Raw genomic sequence first — 18,172 nt, forward strand, 5'->3', positions numbered from 1 at the left:
TCAGCTGATCGCCCCGCGGTTCACCCAAACTGGAACCCCAAACTTTCCCCAGACCGCTCCACTTCCATTTGTTTACGAACAGCGCTGCAAAGCGGAGCTGCCAACTGATAAGCGTCAGTGTAAGCGCAGCTGATAACGGGCGGCGGAGTGGCGACCTACAGACGCCTGGACCGCACAGGCAGATGGAAACAGTTCGCACCGGTTCGCGCGAGTGTGCAGTAGATGATCCAGCAGCAGGAATGGCGGCCACGATCCAGAACAGCCTGAAGGTGGCGCTGCGAAAGCGCATGAAGGATGCACTGAAGGGCATCGACGCGGATGCCATCGCCCGGCAGTCGCATGCCGTCACGGCCAAGGTAAGATTGGGCTGGCTGGCCCCCAAGGTTATCAAGTTAATCCCCAATCCCCCAATCGGCTCTATCGAACAGGTGCTGCAAAGCGAGATCTTCCGTCAGGCGCAGCGGGTGAGCATTTACCTGAGCACCGCCTCGGAGCTGGACACCACGGCGCTGCTGTCGGAGATGTTCCGCCTGGAGAAGATGGTCTTCGTGCCCACCTACGAGGGCAGCAGGATGAAGATGGTGCGGCTGCGCGGCATGGACGAGTACGAGAGCCTGCCTCTGACCAAGTGGAACATTAAGCAGCCGGACTTCAAGGAGGCACGCGAGGATGCCATGACCAACGGTGAGTGGCTAGGCCTACATCAGAGCTCCCTCTAAAAACACACACGCACTCGATCACCACAGGGCACGGCATCGATCTCTTCATCGTGCCCGGCGTGGCCTTCACCCGCTGCGGAGCTCGGATGGGCCATGGCATGGGCTACTACGACAAGTTCCTCAAGCAGCACGCGGAGAAGTATCCGCACAAGAAGATCTCGCTGATGGCGCTGTCGCTCAACGAGCAGATAGTCAGCAACAAGGAGTTGCCCATGGAGTCGCACGACGTCCGTTTGCACGGTGTAATTACGGAAAACTAACTTTGGGCTTACATATAGTGGGAAGTACAACGATCTAATACAAAAGCAGCACACGTTATTAAGTAATGAAATTCAACTGCCCAAAGGGCATCCTAGGATCTAGTTGTGGTTCGTTTGCCGAGTTTACGGGAAGTGTCAATGAGAAGCGGGTTGGGCTGCAAGGTCCTCCTATCTGAGGTAAGATGGCCTGGAACGCAGGCTTCGTCCACGCGGCCGTCCACTGTAGTGGGGCGAGGAATAGTGCGAGTCGCTGCTGCTAAAGTGGGAGTCCGAGGCAGACCGATACGATCCGGGAGACTCTGCCCAGCTGGAAGGGGAACCAATGCGCATCATCTTCTTTTGCCTGTTAAAAGAGTTAAAAGAGTAAAAAGAGCCCATTAGCGTCATCCTGCATAGTGGTAATTGTGAAACTTTACCTAAAGGCAGCTGCTGCCGAGATGCGAGATCCCCGGTTGCGTCCCACCCGGGAGCCTCTCAGCATGGAGGGTATCTTGTTGTAGCCGGTGGGTCCTGTGGGCTGGGCGCCACACGTTTCCAAGGCCAGGAAGTCGTCCACGTGTAGCGATGGCGGTCGCGAGGTGTTGGGCGGACGGGAGCGGAACAAATCGCCCCTGGAAGGTGGTGGCCGAGCAAAACCTCGACCCCTTACTGACGACACAAACATCTTCTTTTCGGGTCGACCAGTCGCGGGTTCCACTTCCACTCGGCGCGTGCGGAAACAAGGCGCGGTGGGCGTCATCTCCCGATTGGATTGGGGCGAGCCGGATAAGTTCATGACCCGCTTGTTATCGCCAGCTACATTCAAGTCCGGATTAAGGCACACGTTGGCCAAATCCGTGAGATCGCAGGCAATGCGCTCGTAGATCGGCTCGTTCATGTCCTCGATCAGCTCGATGGGCAACGGGTCCAGCCAGTAGCGCGCCGTAAGTTGGGCATTCTCGGCGGTGGCACAGAATCGCGTGAAGATCGGACGCGCCTCGTACTGTGTGACAATGCCCTCGGCCTGCGGCAGATAGGGCTCCACGGTCAGAGACGCACTGCAGCTGCTGGCTGATGGATTGGCTTCGCCCTCCGCCTCTGGTGGCGACTCCGTACTGGTTCCGGCGAGAATCTCCTGCTTAGAGGCCTGCAGCAGAATCAGCTGCTTGAGGTCGCTCAGAGCCGCCTCGTTGGCCACTGCCTTATGCTTCTCCATGACGGTGAGAATGCGGCTCAGCACCGGTGGCTTGGCCAGCTCAATGTCCTGGAACTCAACCAGCTGGGCCAACTCTGTGGCGCCCAGTTTCAGAGTGCGGTGTGGCATGGCCGACATGGCGGGCGGCGGTTCTATTTGTGTCAGAGAGCGCAGCAGCAGGATCAGAGATTCGATGTTGGCATTGTACTCCACCGTTTCATTGTGAAGGATAACGCGCTCCATCCACGCCTGGAACTCGGTGATCTTTTGTTTCAGCAACTGCGCCAGATGGTAAAAGGTGAAGCTGGCAGTATAGATAATATTATTATTTTTATGAACTTTAAAAGCGTGCGAGTGATATTCAGAACTTACTCGTGCTCCGTGAGGATGACCAGATTGCGCACCGCAAGAATCGATATGCCATGCGTGACCTCCACGCTTGTCAGGTTACTGAAGACTGCGTCGATGATTCGCGGAATGAGTTCCTTGGGTGGCAGTGCGGCAGCCAGATTCAAAACGGGCGAAGCCGTGCTCTTGTGCGAGATCAGCGAAATGCCCGAGTCTAGGAAACTGTCCAGAATGCGGTGAACGGCCTCCTGGCAGTTGGAAACCACGTCGTTAAACTCGTTCAGTGCCAGCAGTGACTGGAAGAGTTCCCAGAACTTTCCGGAGAGTATGGACAGCATGGAGCTCTTCAAAGGGGCAAAAGCGCACAAGCGAGTGGAGAAACGAAGCAGCCGTTCCAGGTTGGTGGTCGGAATGCAGTTGGATGTCTGGTACTCATTGCACAGCAGTTCCGTGATCGTCTTGGCGATCAGCAGCGTCATGTTGGGCGCCAGGTCGGACAGTTGCATGCACACTCGCTGCAGTAGTTCGGACAGCTGCGGAAAACTGGACGGAGCCAGTGCCTCCACCAGCTTGGCGATCTGGCCGCTCTGGGGGTGCAAGTGGGCGGACCACAGTTTCCGCTCGGTGATCAGACGCTGCTTGTGCTGCTGCTGCAACTGGTCGCATAGTGGCTGGGGCATGGGCAGCGGAAGTGGAAGCAACTCCGCCAAAAGTTTCAGTCCTGTACGGAAGATATCATTAAATGGATCAGATCTCTTGCAAAGTCTAGCTTACCAGGAATGAAGTGCGCGGGACCATCGACATTCTTAAGAACCTCTCTGATCATCAGGGTCCAAAGGGACTTGTGCAGCGACTCCTCGTCTTGTTCGTTCGGCTGGGTGTAGGCGAGCAGGGTCTGGACCACCTCCATCTTGCACTGCTCCACCTCGGGTCCCGCCTGGCAGCGCGTGGGGAAGTAGTAGAGCAGGTAGTACACTTTCACCAGGTGATCGATGGATGTCAGGTCTTTGTAGGTGCCGTCTCTGCACAGAATGGCGTAGGAAAGCAGCTCTCGGAGGATCTGCAGCGTGGGCAGCATGATCTGGCAGCAATGCACTCCCTGGATGGTCATCAGGGCGGGAGCGTGCGCTCCCGGCTGCTCAAAGTAGGCGCATAGTCGCTCCATTATCTGGATGCAAAGCTGGACCCCATCTGCCGCGTACAGCTGCAGGCCCACGAACCTATGCTTTAGCTCCTCGGTCACTGGCGGAGCTTTCTGAGCTGCCAGCGGCTTGCATATAGAGAGATATCGTAAAATCCGCAGGGCCATAATCAGGTCTCCGGGAAAAGTGGTTAGGTAATCCAGGGAGCGTCCTATGACCTCCACCAGCGGCATTATGTCATCGTATACGAACACATTGATAGCCTCTAGGGGTTTCATGTACACGTACATCTCCTGCAGGACGGCCGACACCGAGGGCTCGAAGGTCTCGTGGTTCTTGGCCAGCTCCAGGATCACACCTCCGTGCTCGATAAGATAGTCCAACTGCTCGCAATAGCGGACGCAGGCGTCCACCATGTCCACGGCATAGCTTAACACCGGGCTCTTGTACTTCGTGCCCGGCGAACTCAGCTGGCGTTGCGTCTGCAGGCGCTGCTCCTTCTTGATCAGATCCATGAAGATCTTGAGATTGTTATTCAAGCCCAGCACCTCAACGGTGTGCTGCCGTCCAGCGGGATCGCAGGTTTGCGAGTAAATGGCATGCATATGGGTGGCCAACTTGACGGCATCGTATTCGGGAGCCGCGGCAGCGTAAGTAATGGCGTCCAGGTGGTAACGCGTCTGCACCTTGTACGACATTTCGATACCCAACCTGGCCAGGCGTGGCAGCACTGGGCGCAGGATCGGCCTGGCTCGCACTTGAGGAGCAGCAGCTGGAGCAGAAACGGAAATCGGAGCGGGAACTGGCTTCCCCTCCTCGTCGGCCGTTGGTGGAGTTGGCTTCTCGCCTCCAGCCTCCACAGCTTCATTTTCGACCTCCATTGCCTTGTCCTCTGCATCCGACTTCTCTGGCTTCTCCTCCTTTTCCTCTGGGTTCCGAGGAACCTCGTCCAGGCCTAGCAGTATGGCCACAATCGTCTGCGTTACAGGGAAAGCATCATCCACGAAGTAGTCAATGCCGACATGCGAGCGCAAAAGGGTATGCATCAAGTCCAGCATGCTTAGATACGTCGTGGCCGGCAACTCCTTGCAGTTTCCCAACATGACCAGCAGGGATTCCGCCAGCGAGTTCTGTCCCAAGTAGGACTGCAGTGCATTTCCGAAGCTGCGCTGCGCCGTGGGATCGGTAACCACTTCGAATTTCTTGGACACGGGCAGAAAGCGGCGCGGCTGCAAGTAGCTCAACTGGCTGGAGAACAGTGCATCCATCAGCATCTCGAAGGCAAACTCTATTTGCTGGCAAGTTATTACTGTGTCCTCCATTTGGTCGCGATTACCAGGAATGATTATTCGGTCCACGAAGAGACGACGGCACCAGATCTGTACACTCTCCAGGCCTTCCCACAAATGCAGCTTCTTTATGATCGCCTGCAGTGCGAACTTCGTCCTGGTCAGCTTGGCTGTCTTGATGGCTTCAATAATCATCTGATAGCCGTTGTTCTTCGCTCCCATAAAGTGTTCGATGCCCATCCTGGTGTCCAGCAGGGCGTAGACGGCTTTGAGGAGCTGAAGCTTAATGGACAGAGCCATGTACGGTTCGTGATACAGCAGGAACACCGCCTCGAAGGTATCGAATTTGTGCTCTTTTAACAAGTGCTGGAAGAGGTCTTCGCTGCTGCCCAGAAGTTCAGCCATTCGGGCACCCAGCTTGATGTGGCGGATCTTAAAAGCTGGTTGTGGCTGCATGCATGCCGCCTGGAAACTCAGGGCTATCTGCAGCACGTTAGCCGCCTGGCGCAGATGTAGCTCATCGTTTCCGAAGAACTGCTGCAGGACAAAGTTCCGCCGTTTGTAGTGCTGGGCTAGGTAACCCAATTGGTTGTTCAGTTGCTCACCCAAGTACACAAATTGCTCTCTTTCGTCCACACTAGCGCCATGTTCCTCGCTGAAGGCAGTAACATTCTCGCAGCGGGTTTGCAGGACCAGTTTCTTAAAGAGCAGCTTCAGAGTTTCCAGCTCCTTGCTGAAGTGGGCTGCCATGTCCCCTTCAAAAACCAACAGTGGCTTCTGCCACGGCTCGAACGCATCGATGGCCGGAGGAGCAGCGGCAGCAGCAGCCTCCAACTCCCTCTCGTACTCCGCAATGGCAGCCGCATCCACTGCGTCGTCCTCCTCGTCGTCGCCGATGATCTCGTCGTCACTGAGAATGGGCTCAAATTGCTCTTGCGGCGTGCACGATCGGTCCTCATCGTCCCGATCCCGATCACCACGGTGGAGAGACTCTGAGGAGTGCTGGTAGTGCGATGACTGCATCTTGTAATGGGAACGAGAGTCCTCGTCCTCATACTCCATCGTGTCTGGCGAACGCGGACGTGCCGGTGAGTCTATCGACGCAGGCGGGGTTCTGGGCCACTTGTGCTCGTCCACAACGGAGAGAGATCTCTCCGAGCGCTTGCGACGTGACCGATGGCTGGAATACTCCGGTGAACGCGACCAATCCCTGGAGCCCTTGTCGCGGGAACTGCAGGGAAAGGTCTGTGATAAGTCTGAATATAATAAATAGAAAAGATAACCACTTACCCCCTGATATACTCCCTGTCGTTGCTCTCCGAATGGGTGTGCGATCTTCTGGGTGGTGGCGGTGAGTGATCCGTGGAGTGCGTGGATCGACGCAGTCGTCGCATCTCTCGCTGCTCCTGCTGCTCGGCGTGCTGGTGATAATGATCCCGCGACATTCCATACTCCATGTCCTCCGGATCGTAATCGCTGACATTTCCCTTGTGAGCGGTCAGCAGTTCGGCCTGCATCGGCTCCTGCCACTCGTCTTTCAGCACATCCTCTTGGAGGAGCACCTCGCCACTCAGGTTGGTTATTTCCGGACCTACGGGCTCGCAGGGCAGCGTTGGACTGGCAATTGGCTCGGTCACCGAGTTGGTGAAAATGCCGTAGATGGCCAATGTGATGGTGCTGTACCAGCCGCGCAGCACCACACCGTCGGTGACGATCTTTTCCTGCGAGCAGTCCAAGTGAATGCAGTCATTCTGGTTGTACCGCAGCAGGCCGAGGTTCTCGAATGCCGACGCAGCCGGCATTCCTAGGTCGTTGACGAAAAACTCCAGATCGAACTTGGAGGGGTTGGTGGCGCCCAGGCGGACGCCTCCGGGAAAGTCCGCCTGGACCCGGGCGCCGAGAGGAATGATCCGCACCTGTGTGATGAAGACCGGCTTAGGGAACTGCACCAAATCCAAATTGATGTCCTATGAGGAGACGGAAGTGGGGTCAGCGAATGCTTCGAGTGGGGGCTTCTGAAGGTACTTACCGTAACTTCCTCGTGCGAGAAAGTGTCGAAGAACAGCAGCTCGGACCCGTCGTCTACGTCGGCCATGTTGTGTGCTTAAATCGTGCCTTTTTTAGTAAAATCGTCTACAGTCTGGAAGTTTTATTTATTTTCCGCAACTGATAGGGATGAAACTTAAGACGATAAGTGGTCGATATCATCGATTGCTCCAATGCATTTGGTACTGGTATTCAAGAAGACGTGCTTAGGACAATGTTGACTACTAAATCTTTAAGAAGAAACAAAGATTGTATCAGTCTAGTAGTTTGCGCAAAACAATACATCAAATATTAACGGCACAATTGTCTAATTTATAAAAATTAATTGGATTTTTTCCCAATGTTGCTCATTTTTGGTAATGAATATTATGCTACATAGTTTAGTAAAAGCTTGTGAGTAAGATAGCCATAAAAACCATAGGCTCAACTCTAAGGCAGGGAACCGCACTTGTTCAGAATATATTTGTTTTCCTTCAATTTAGTTATTATCAGTAATGCAAAACTTACTTCCTCGACAATATTATTATAAATAAAGTGTGAACTATCAAAAATGAAGTAGTGAGAACGAGCTATAAGAGTGCCACAAAAATAGTACCATACCATATATATCGATAGGCTCGTGCTGGGTTGTCGATAATGGAAATGTTTTGGAGACCGGCTGCAGAGAAAAACGCGGATTTCGTTATATTTCTCTGTTTTGTGTATTAAATCGCCAGATGCGCAGCTTAATATTGTCCAACGCGTGTCAAACTAGCGAATTGTGTGGAAAATGAGGCCTCTCCTTGTTTTCTGCAAGTTCTAGAATCGCAGTGGCGCTTGAAAACGCAACCACGTGAAATCCAGCAACAACAAGTCTGTGCAACATGAGTTTAGACGAGTTTTCCGACTTCAATATAGATCAGCTTCTGGGCCCAAGCGCACCGCTGCAAGATTCTCTGGTGGCACCGTACAAGCAGGTGTCGCTGCCCAGGAGGAACCAGGATGTGTGCGCCAAGCGAAGCCGGCTGGCCGAGCGGATAGCCCAGAACGACGAGCTGATCCGCCAGGTGAAACAGCTGCAGGCTCAAAATAAACAGCTGGCCGACCTGCAGCGCACCGCCCAAGAAGTCACGGATCTGTACCAGAAGGAGAAGCAACAGAGGATCGAGCTGGAGAAGCGAGGCAAGCAGATCGGCGAGCGATGCGGACAGCTGGAAAAGGAGCTGGACGCACAGGTTGGAAACTGCGAGAATCTGCAGGAGCAGCTGCAGGTGCGGGGACTGCCCGTGGATGCCAAGGATGTGCTGTCCATACTCATGCAGTTCTCCCAGCGGCTGGGCGATGATTGTGGACTTTTGCGGCGGGATCAGAACATCATGAAGAAGCTAAGGGAGCACTGCAGGACTATAGACGTAAGCATGCCCTCGCCAAAGAGCCCGAATCCGCGTAGCAAACGAAAAGCCCATCAGCCCGGAGTCAACCAATCCACGCAAACCGACGAGAAACCCTCTGACCCAAAGCCTGCGTTTTGTTCTGTTGCTGTGCAGGTGGAGGGTCTGATAGAGACGCGCAACCAGGCCACGCAACACAAGAACACCACCACCACCCGGGGAACCACTACAGCCTCCTTCATCAAGCACCACGATGTGGGCACATGCTTTCCCGAACCGAAGCCCCTGCCAAATATTCGGCAGATACTTGATGAAATGCTATCGTGGCGGGATGATGTTGTAATTGAGCCCATGAGTCCGCTGAGCGATTTGCAGCAGGAGTTGGAGCTGGAGGACGTACCGGCCAAAGCCAGTGTGGCCACCTGCACCACTCTGTATGATATACACCGCGAGATCGATTTCGTTTCCGACCTGTCGACACAAATCAAGGTGTCCGCCTCGAGGCCGCCCTCACGAACAATGCTGGATAGTGTGAAGGAGGAGGCCAGGTCCTCCATGGAACTCGCAAAGGAGCTGTTCAACTTTCTACCTCAAAACCAAAGCTGCCTGACCAATCTGCCGCCGCAGGCCTTCGAGGAGCTGTGGCAGGTCTTTGGCCAAATGGTGCTAGCCCTGCTGCAGAGGCGCTCCAATCCGTCAGTGGCCACGCCACCAAGCGTCAGCCAGGCGGATTTTACCAAATGGTTGTATGAAATCTATGAGGGCACGGAGAAGCAAACGGATCAGACCTCCAGCGGAAGCACCAGCAAGAGAGGTAAACCCATGCAAAACGCATCAGTAAGTGGATTAATTACGTCCACATACTTTCTAGATTTCGCCACCAGCACAGAGTGCATGGATACTGGAACGGATCCCATCATACAGTCGCCCAACATCAGCCAAGAAGGACATGTCACTCCAATTCGCCTGCCCTCCAAGCCCAAAGAACGAAAGCGAAAGTCCAAGAAGCGCAAAGCGGCTGCTACACCGAAGCCGATAGCCAAGCGAAACTGTCTGGAGATGGAGACAAACAATGAATTAGGAGTAGAGCACGAACAAACGCCAGAAACGGCAATCCAATTCTTAAGGAATTTGGAAACTTTCAACATGGCCAACTGTGATAATCTCGAGATGGAACTGGATGAGGAAGAACTTTATTTGCTTCAGTTGATGTCCAACGCGAAACAGAAAGAAAATAAAGTAAATGTTAAGGCTCAGGCTCCTGGCGACTCGGAAAGCCCTGCGCAGACTTCTAAGTTCCCGAAATCAGAAAATAAGGATCTAAATCATTTGCCTGCGGTCCAGAAAAAGACAGATTCTTCTTTGAAAAGATATGACGAGGAGCAATACTTCTTTTTGGACTATTTTGAAGAGCATAATAAAACGATAAAAAAAAACATTGGCGGTCTGACAGAATTGCCTCCAAATATAGATATTTCAGCGAATCCAGTTTCGGTGGCAGAGGATAGAATAGACTCCTTAAGTAATCCAAGCGAAAATGAGGTGAATGCTTCAGAAGACACCGATTCACACTTGGATAATAGTGTCTCAATGTGCCTATTCGGCAGTGATTCAGATGTGGAATCCGAATCCTGTGTAGAGCAGATGGCTCTCGAGCTAAGTGATTCGGATGACACTTTTGATAATAGCGAAGAGGATTGCCGATCCGCGGATGAGCAAAGCAACACCAAAAACCTGAAAAATAGTTTCTTGTTCGGCAGCGAATCAGAATCGGATGAAAGCGAGGAGCGTGCGTTGGAAGCGGATGATCTTACTGAAGCGGAAGCAAAGCTGGAAGAGAAGGAATCAGAACAGAAGTCATTAGAAGTTGAAGCAGATTTCGTAACCATAACGCAGCCTTTGTTTGTTGAGAAACTGGATCTAGAGAATGCGCAGCCCACAAGTACGTGTCCCAGGCCAAAGGCAACGGATGAATCAGAGGACGAGCACGGTCTAGTTATCGACGAAGAAATCTTCATTAGGCAGCCTGAGGAACCACCTTCAACTGTTCCATTAGCCGCAAAACGAAGGAGAACGCAAAGTGAGCTGAAAACTTTGTCGCCCCCAGGCGAAGTTCGTTTGACTCGTCAGAGAGCGAAACAAATGCTCGACGAACAGAAATCCGGGCCAGAAAAGGGTCTTTCGCTCGTAGAACAAATAAGGAGACAGCTTAAACAAGCAATTAATAAATCGGAACCTTTAAAAAAGGATTCGAAGAATTATTTGAAACCATTAGAGCATGAAGAGCTGAAAGCAAGGCATCCAGGTAAACATCTTGAGCCTTTAAAGCTGTCCTGTTCAATAAGCGAGGAGTCACCTGCTTCGCCTACAGCTTCCGAGCCAATGGACGATCTTGACCCTCCGCCCATAGAAATCCCTCTAGAGCAAGCTGCTTGCACCCGGCAAGATGATCTACACAAGTCGATCGTACAACATGTTCTTGAGATGGACACGGGTCTGGAAAAGCTTGGGCAAGCGGATAGAAAAACTTTGGGCAAGTCCCAACCGCAATTGTGTGCCTCAATAGGCAAATATCTGCGGGAGAACATGCAGCTGGAATCCACGTGCAGTGACTTGGCCATGGAGATCTACAAGGTGACTAAGAGTGAGGCTGTAATCGTGAATGCTCTGATTACAGTTATCTGCAAGATCGGCGTAGATGACGGTCCAGTGGAACGCCTGCTGAATGCCTTGAAGTATTTGAACTTCGCGCAGAGATTTTTGGCTGAACTAGAGGAGCGTCTGTTCCGCAACACCAAGGAGCGACCTGCCACTGAGCTGGCCCTCAACTACGTGCGGCTCTACTTGAAGGCAGCAGCTCTGCAGGCGACCATGTCAGCAGGGTATAAGAATCCGGCGAGACTACTGTTGGCCAAAATTCTGTATCACTTCGACCGCGATATGCCGCCGCTGGTGATGGAGGTGCTGCGTCAATTTCCCACCGCGCTTCCCCACCGCGAACAGCGGGAGTACGACAATTCGGATTCCCTGATCACGGTGATCAAGCACCTGTTGATGAACCGACAGTACGACATGCAGGATCCCAACGGCGCCGAGCGACTGCTGCTGTCCAAGCTGCGCTTTGAATACCACTTCCAGCCCTTTGAGCCCAGCAAACAGCAGGTGCTGGAGAACCTGGTGGGGAAACTGAAGGCCGGCCGTGAGGAGGAGCTGGGCTACGCCTTTGCGCTCTTTTGCCGCCGCTCACCGCATCTCAAGGTCGTAGAGAGCGTAGTGGGGGAACACCTAATGCCGCTCGCCACCAGTTACTGTGATCTCGCTGCTCAAAACGAGTCGTACGACGCCCGGCTTGGGCTTCTGCTTCACTGCATCTCTTTGGTCCTGAAGCCACTGCCCCTGGATACTGATATCTCCGCCTTCGTGGGGTTCCTGAAGCGCCTTCTCGTGGCAGTGCCACGATCCGGAGTTCAACTGGCGGTCGTGCAGGCCAGCCTACGTCTGCAGAGATTCGGATTCAAGTACACTTTGGATGCCCTGAAGGACTACAGGCCCAACTACGAGCTCGACCCGTTAACGCGGGCAATGATTCGATGCTTTGCGAAACGGAGAAGGCACTTCCGTCACGTGGCGGCCACTGGGCGGCGTCCAGAGATTTGAGATTTCCTTTTATGAATTGAAACTATTTATTGATGTATGTAATTGTATTGATTTTGAATTAAACTAAATGCCAACTGCGCTGCGGATCTTTACAAATTTAAACTTACAACTAAAATACACAAAACGATTGCACTTAGGTTAGGCTGGGGTTAAGTTAAGTAGTGGACATGGGACATGGATCACAAGCAAGTGAATGCCGGGAACAAAGGAAAGCGTAATCAAAATGTACGAAAGTGCTTAGCGTGGATTTGGACAGAAGTAGCTATACTTAATTCGTGGACTGTACAATAACATTGATCTAGTATGGGGGCATACAGACACATCAGCGGCTTCTACTACTCGAAATGCCTGCAGAGTCAGCCGGAAGCACCCATGCCGTGCGCGAGGGTGAGGTATAAGTATAAGGTACTTGTGATCTCTGACATCATTTGCGGTCTAGAAGCGCCACCGGGCAGGGCTCCCAGTTCCAGTCTCCGCCGTAGAGAGCCATCAGTTCATGCTAGATCAGTTTGTTCAGCTGCAAGTGTTCGTATTGGGTTAGTTAACGATGCAATATGGAACTCAAGTGGGCTAACCTACCAGAGATCGCCGCTGATGCTCCTTTTCCAAGGCAACTTGGGCCTGCTGCGGCGAGAATTTGAGCACTGCCGATATCACCTTGACAAGCGTCTCGTTGTTCGTGTTCCCAGTTAGATACTGGAATGGAAGATATCAGTTAGTAGGGTGTATATATTTGGACATTATCTAGTTTGATTCCCCACCTGGAACATGATGTTGCGCAAGTACTCGAATTCCGTGTTTGCCGGAACAGCCTCGCTGTGTTGCATGGATACCTGTGGGCAAAAGGAAGGAATCAGCAATGGAATCAACGGGTGCACCGCTGCTATGGACTCACCAGGGTTTCATCCAGTTGCCGCGAGAGTTTCGCATTTTGCAGCTTAAGTCGCTCGTTGGACTGTTCGAGTATGAGGAAGTTCTCACATTTTTGCTCCAGGAACAGGTTCCGATTCGTCACGTCCTGCACCTCGTTCATAATCTCTTTGAGCTTAGACTCCAGTTCAGCCTTCTCGCCGGCAGCGGCTGCCTCCTGAACGTTTTTGGGCGCCATGCTGGCAAGAAGTTGCTGGGCTTGTATGCCGGCTCGCAGGGTTTCCAGCTCGTTGATGCGCTCCGCCATCTGCTGGTTGTTAGCCTGCAGCTCCTCGATCTCCTGCTGCATATTTGACTCCGCGCCGGCGCTTTTGTGTTTGAGATCCTCCAGCTCCCGTTGCAGTCGCTCGTTCAGGCTGCGCAGGCTGTCGGAGTCGGTTGAGGGGGATAAATGGTCCTTAAGACAAATAACCTCTTGCCTTAAGCCATCGGTTTCAGCCTGCAGCAAGGCCTGCTCATCCCGGCTCATCGCCAATTCGATTTGCTTATCGTGGAGTTGCTGTTGCGCTTGAAGAAGTTCTTTTTGGACCGCATCACTCTGCTCAGTGACAAAGCTTGCGTGCTCCTTCTGTCGGGTCAACTCCACCGCCTGTTCCTCGATGGCCTTCTTCAGTTCGGACACCTCTGCCGTTGCCGTCGCACTCTGCGTTTCCTTTTCGGCCATTTGGACGGCATGCTGCTCGGCCTTCTCCTGAAGAACGTACAATTCACATTGCAGGGATTTCAGTTTCTCCTTCAGCTCCGCACTCTCAGCCAACTCGGCCTCCAATTGCTTCGTGTGCTTATTCAAATACTCGTTCTCGATTAGGATCTCATCGTATTTGCCCAACTTTTCGGAGGCTTCAACCTTTTCCTGTAGCTGACGATCTCTTGTGGCCATGGCTTCTTGGAGCTCCACCACCTGACGGTTTTTCTGGGCAATGGACTCCTTCACTTCCTCGCGTTCTTGGCCGTGCTTAATCTTTAACTGTTCCATCTCCTGCTGCAGGGCATCATTGGCTTCGTGAAGACGCTCTACGTCTGAATTGGCGGCGCTCCAACGAGCTTCCAATGTGGCAATTTGCGTGGTGTAGGACGAATTGCTAGCCTGGAGCTTTTCCTGGATGTCCTGCTCTGTCTGCTTATAAGCATCAAGTTGCTCGCGAAGATTGCTGATCGTGGCCTGCAGTTGAGTCTCACTTTCGCTGTTTTGGACCTTCAATTCCGCGCATCGCTCGGCTTGGTCTTTCAGCTGCTGCTCCTGTTCCCTTTGTCGTTCTCTCAGCTCCGACAGTTGTTGGTCCTGCTCCTTCAGTTCTTGATCTAAGTTGGCCTTAACCTTATGCAGCTCCTCACTGGCCGACTGCAGGCAGTCCAGAGTGTGTTTGGTCAGCAGCTTATCCTTTTCGTAGGCATCGCATTTATCCTGCAGCGTCCGATGGTCGTGATCCATCAGCTCCTGTGCATTTTGCAGCTTCGAGTGCTCGTCGAGTACCTGTTGCAGCTTCGTCTGGATCTTGCCGATTTCGTCTTGTTTGGCTTGCAGTTGGGACTCCAAATGATTCGCCTGCTCCTGCAGCAGACAGTTGCGTTCGGCCAGCTTGGTGTTTTCGCTCTGTATCTCCTCCAGCTTAGCTGAGGTCCTTTCGTCCTGGGCACTGCTGTCCACTTGCTCCTGCTGCAGTGACTCGAGGCGGGATTCCAGCTTGCGCTTCTCCCGTTCCAGTTCGCTGTGTGAGTCTTGCACCTGTTGCATTTGCGCCTGCATGGTGCCAATCTCCTCCAGAATTCCGGTGACGCGTGCCTGCAACTCCTCCTTTTCGCTCTCCACCTGGCGGGAATGACTCAGTCGATCAGCCAACTCACTTTGCAGAGCTTCGAGGCGAGCGTTTTGCTCGCTTGATTTCGCCTGGTGCTGCTCGTGTTGCTTCTTTACCTTGTTCAACTTGTTGCCGCTGGCTTTCAGTTCCTTTTCCTTGGCCAACAAACTGGCCTGACTGGTGGCCAAGTCCTGACTAATAGCCTCCAACTGCCCTTTTAGAGCAGCCACTGTTTCGCTCTCCGAGTTCGCGTGCTGATCCTGCAGTATTTGAATCTCTCGCTGTAGCTGTTCCAGCTTAAGCCTATGCTGTTCCTCCTGGGAAGCTTTCTCGGAACTCAAAGCGGCCACAGATTCGCGCTCCATTTCGAGGCTCTTCTCGAGTTCGAGAGCACGTAGCTCCCGTTGCGATTGAATAGCTGCCAATTCCTTTCTTGCCTGACCGAGTTGAGCTTCCCAGTCGTTTTGTTGATGTCGCTGGACAATTTCGAGCAACTGGTCGTTGTGCAAGCGCAGGTCCTGCAAACTGTGCTCACTTTCGGTTTTAAGCGCATTCAAGCTTTGCTCCAAGGATGCCGCTTGCTCTTCCTTGGCCGAGAGTGCGGCCTGAAGTGCGTTCAGACTGAGTTCAGTGGAAAGAAGTTTGGCTTCGGCTTCGTCCTTAGCTGCAACTAGTTCACTAATCTTCTGATGGGAATCAGTACTATGAGCTTCGCGTTGTTCATTAATGTGGCGCAATTTTTCTACATTCACTTCGTTTTCCTTGGAAAGAGTTTTCACTTTGTCTTCCAACAAAGCGACTTGCTCTTCCTGTTCTTTATAATCATTCCTGATGGAGTGCAAAAGGTCTTCCGTGGCTAAGAGCTTCGATTCGGCTTCGTCCTTGGCTGCTTGCAGTTTCTTTTGCTGATCCTGTGCCGCGTTAGTTTGAGAATCGCTACTTTCCTTGCTTTCTCGCAATTTATCCAAGTAATTTTCGTTTTCTTGTTTCAGTTTACCCAACTGCTCCTCCATATGCTTTAGCTGCTGCTCCTTGGCTGCGTTTTCGGTTCGGAGAGATTCCAAGAGCTGTTCCTTAGACAAAAGCTGGGACTCCGCATCCTGAACGGCTGCTTGGAGTTTCTTTAGTTGCTCGCTTGAATCGCTTGCTTGGGTATTTCGATATTCGTTTTGTTTCTGCAGATCTTTTACTTTCTGTTCGTTATCCACCCTAATGGCTTCCAGTTGCCCTTCGAGTGTGGCCACCTGTTGCTCCTTGGTCGCATAGCTTCCTTTTAGGGTGTCCAGTAGGTGCTCTGTAGCCATAAGTTTGGCATCGACTTCCTGCTTCGTGGCTTGGAGCTTTTTGAACTGATCCTTGGCTTCGTTGTTCTGGGACTCTCGCTGAGATTCCAACTGCTTGAGTTTCTCCTGAAGCTGACGCACCTCGGTGTCCTTCAGCTCCAGTTCCGTATGGATGGCCTGCTTTGTCTGGGCCAGAAGCAGCACGTTCTCCTCCTCCTGCTTGCGCAGAGCTTCGTATTTTTTGGTCACACTCTCCAGCTGCTCCTCCCGCTCTTTAAGTAATCTTTGTAAGTCGGACACCCCGGAACTGCCATTGGCGGACGATGGTGACTTTCCGGTCGACTCCTCCAGGTCGATTAGCTGTTCGGACTCCAGCTGTTGGCCACTTCGCTCCAGAGCCGCCGTAATATTCTCAGGATTTTCGCCCAGCAGCTGGAGCTTCGTTTGATAAGCCTGCATTTTGCAGCTCATGTCGTCCATCTCAACGCGCAGCGCCTCCTCTAAATGCGCCTTGGCCTGCTGCTCCAGCGTGCACTGCTCTCTCAGCTCGCTGATTCGGCGCAGCGCCTTGTCTTGCGTCTCCACCAGCACAGACTGCAAAGCGATATTATCGGAAACGTTAGTTACTCAAGCTTATCAAGCAGACCGATTAGATAGGCAGATAGATAGATACCCGCGCCTTGGAGCTGTCGCGTTCCAGTTCCTTGTACTTTTTGGCCAGATCCGTGTACCGACAGCGGTACTTGTGGTAACGATCGAGTGACTTTTTGTACGCGTCGTACAGCTGGTCCTTGGTGATCACATCCAGCCGGGCCGTTGAGGCGGAGTCGTCGAACTCGCTGCTCGTTTCGTCCAGATCCGATTGCAAGTGGTACACCTGGCGAGTAGAACACATAATTAAAGCAATCTCGGAAGCTTTTCGGTCACTTACAGCTGGGGCTTCATAGGTAGGCAGGCGGAAGGACACGTCGCTGGCCATGGACGAGTTTGAGAGTTTGCGGGTCCTGGAGGTGGCGCCGTTCAGGGATTGGGTCGATCGCCCGCGCAGCGCGGATGCACTTATGGCCGGCAGCTTTTGGATGCGATAAGGCGAGTTCTGAGGTGTGTCTGCGCGGTGAAAGAATGATTGATATGTGAGATAAGGAACACCAGGTGACTCATGGCGTACTCACCCTCCTCCGTGATGCTGAAGAAGTTCTCATTGTTGCTGGTGTTCGTGTCCGAATTGGGTGTTGTGCTCGACGATGAGCTCACGCCGGCCTGGGAAAAAAGTCCAAGGAAGACTCATGAGCAGCTGGTCACTTCACTCTTCACTTGTGCACCCAGAAATGGGTCACAATCGCACTACTGGCGACCCCTTCCCAGTTCACCGACACACATGCAATTCCGTGTCTGTGTGCGTATGTTTTCCTCAATTTGCATTTTTCATCGGCAGTCCGCACCTCCCCGCCCCCGCACCCAAAAATACCTGTGCAGCATTCGCAAATTGCTGGAACTTCGAGGGCGACGCCTTCACCTCCTCGATCAGCTTGTTCTTCAGGTTGGCGAACATTTCGAGTGCCTGCTGCGCTCTTTTTTAACTGGCTGCGCTACCTGGTTTAAGCACTATTCAATTTGTAATTAAAAAACATCTAAATAAATACGTGTCTGCAGATGTTTATTCAACGGTCACACTGCCGATAGCTTCGGTAGTTATCGATAACAAGCGCAGTATTCACTAGAGACGAGCGCACTTGCGGGTCATAAAGTTTAGGAACGTGACGAAAAATGACGAAAAAAAGTAAACATAAAAAGATGTTACGTACAATTTAATTTTGTATTTAATACATACAAAGTTACATTGTAATTAGTTATAATTGACAATAACTAATTAATTATACCTACCTGCATATTTTTGATAACATCTTGGTTCAAGAAATTTCCCACAGGTGGCGCTGGTTATCTTTAAAAATCTTTGGAAACCTGTTGAACGCCCTTTGAATTCTTTAAAAATAGATATATAGAAAGTCCCTAGGTTATGATGTATTCAAGTTTTTTCTAACAATACTACTATAATGAACTGTTTACACGCTAAAACTGAATGAAAGCTGGTCGAACAGGCTAATTAGGCAATGATTTAGCATTTTAAGTAGCCGCTCGTGTTTGGAGAATCCTC

The 18,172-nt window shown here is 52.1% G+C and overlaps 4 protein-coding genes across 4 annotated transcripts; 2 read left to right on the top strand and 2 right to left on the bottom strand.

Moving 5' to 3' along the window:
- Window positions 1-30: 30 nt before the first annotated feature.
- LOC6615695 (5-formyltetrahydrofolate cyclo-ligase) lies at window positions 31-1,037 on the top strand. Its single transcript, XM_032714172.1, has 3 exons — window positions 31-356; window positions 429-684; window positions 747-1,037. Exons 1-3 carry the CDS (start codon window positions 183-185, stop codon window positions 977-979), a joined length of 663 nt encoding a protein of 220 aa, XP_032570063.1. The 5' UTR covers window positions 31-182; the 3' UTR covers window positions 980-1,037.
- Window positions 948-7,121, bottom strand: LOC6615696 (protein virilizer). Its single transcript, XM_032714170.1, has 6 exons — window positions 6,962-7,121; window positions 6,223-6,899; window positions 3,276-6,163; window positions 2,526-3,222; window positions 1,396-2,457; window positions 948-1,322 (listed from the first exon to the last, which is right to left on the bottom strand). Exons 1-6 carry the CDS (start codon window positions 7,025-7,027, stop codon window positions 1,148-1,150), a joined length of 5,565 nt encoding a protein of 1,854 aa, XP_032570061.1. The 5' UTR covers window positions 7,028-7,121; the 3' UTR covers window positions 948-1,147.
- Window positions 7,122-7,617: 496 nt separating this feature from the next.
- On the top strand, window positions 7,618-12,083 carry LOC6615698 (little elongation complex subunit 1). The gene is made up of 2 exons (XM_002040033.2): window positions 7,618-9,162; window positions 9,220-12,083. Exons 1-2 carry the CDS (start codon window positions 7,842-7,844, stop codon window positions 12,003-12,005), a joined length of 4,107 nt encoding a protein of 1,368 aa, XP_002040069.2. The 5' UTR covers window positions 7,618-7,841; the 3' UTR covers window positions 12,006-12,083.
- Window positions 12,031-17,679, bottom strand: LOC6615699 (golgin subfamily A member 4). Its single transcript, XM_002040034.2, has 8 exons — window positions 17,486-17,679; window positions 17,190-17,277; window positions 16,949-17,124; window positions 16,691-16,894; window positions 12,901-16,611; window positions 12,767-12,838; window positions 12,585-12,701; window positions 12,031-12,522 (listed from the first exon to the last, which is right to left on the bottom strand). Exons 1-8 carry the CDS (start codon window positions 17,567-17,569, stop codon window positions 12,505-12,507), a joined length of 4,470 nt encoding a protein of 1,489 aa, XP_002040070.1. The 5' UTR covers window positions 17,570-17,679; the 3' UTR covers window positions 12,031-12,504.
- Window positions 17,680-18,172: the final 493 nt, after the last annotated feature.

This window comes from Drosophila sechellia, chromosome 2R, assembly GCF_004382195.2.
Source record: "Drosophila sechellia strain sech25 chromosome 2R, ASM438219v1, whole genome shotgun sequence".
Taxonomy (NCBI): domain Eukaryota; kingdom Metazoa; phylum Arthropoda; class Insecta; order Diptera; family Drosophilidae; genus Drosophila; species Drosophila sechellia.

Excerpts from the sequence above, each read along its gene's own strand:
- LOC6615695 (XM_032714172.1), top strand. The coding sequence starts at position 183 with ATGGAAACAGTTCGCACCGGTTCGCGCGAGTGTGCAGTAGATGATCCA. Across the intron at positions 357-428 it reads CGCATGCCGTCACGGCCAAG|GTGCTGCAAAGCGAGATCTT; the intron begins GTAAGATTGGGC and ends TCTATCGAACAG. Across the intron at positions 685-746 it reads CGAGGATGCCATGACCAACG|GGCACGGCATCGATCTCTTC; the intron begins GTGAGTGGCTAG and ends CGATCACCACAG.
- LOC6615696 (XM_032714170.1), bottom strand. The coding sequence starts at position 7,027 with ATGGCCGACGTAGACGACGGGTCCGAGCTGCTGTTCTTCGACACTTTC. Across the intron at positions 6,900-6,961 it reads TCTCGCACGAGGAAGTTACG|GACATCAATTTGGATTTGGT; the intron begins GTAAGTACCTTC and ends GTCTCCTCATAG. Across the intron at positions 1,323-1,395 it reads TCGGCAGCAGCTGCCTTTAG|GCAAAAGAAGATGATGCGCA; the intron begins GTAAAGTTTCAC and ends CTCTTTTAACAG.
- LOC6615698 (XM_002040033.2), top strand. The coding sequence starts at position 7,842 with ATGAGTTTAGACGAGTTTTCCGACTTCAATATAGATCAGCTTCTGGGC. Across the intron at positions 9,163-9,219 it reads CGGAAGCACCAGCAAGAGAG|ATTTCGCCACCAGCACAGAG; the intron begins GTAAACCCATGC and ends CATACTTTCTAG.
- LOC6615699 (XM_002040034.2), bottom strand. The coding sequence starts at position 17,569 with ATGTTCGCCAACCTGAAGAACAAGCTGATCGAGGAGGTGAAGGCGTCG. Across the intron at positions 17,278-17,485 it reads AATTTGCGAATGCTGCACAG|GCCGGCGTGAGCTCATCGTC; the intron begins GTATTTTTGGGT and ends CTTTTTTCCCAG. Across the intron at positions 12,702-12,766 it reads TGCGCAACATCATGTTCCAG|TATCTAACTGGGAACACGAA; the intron begins GTGGGGAATCAA and ends CTTCCATTCCAG.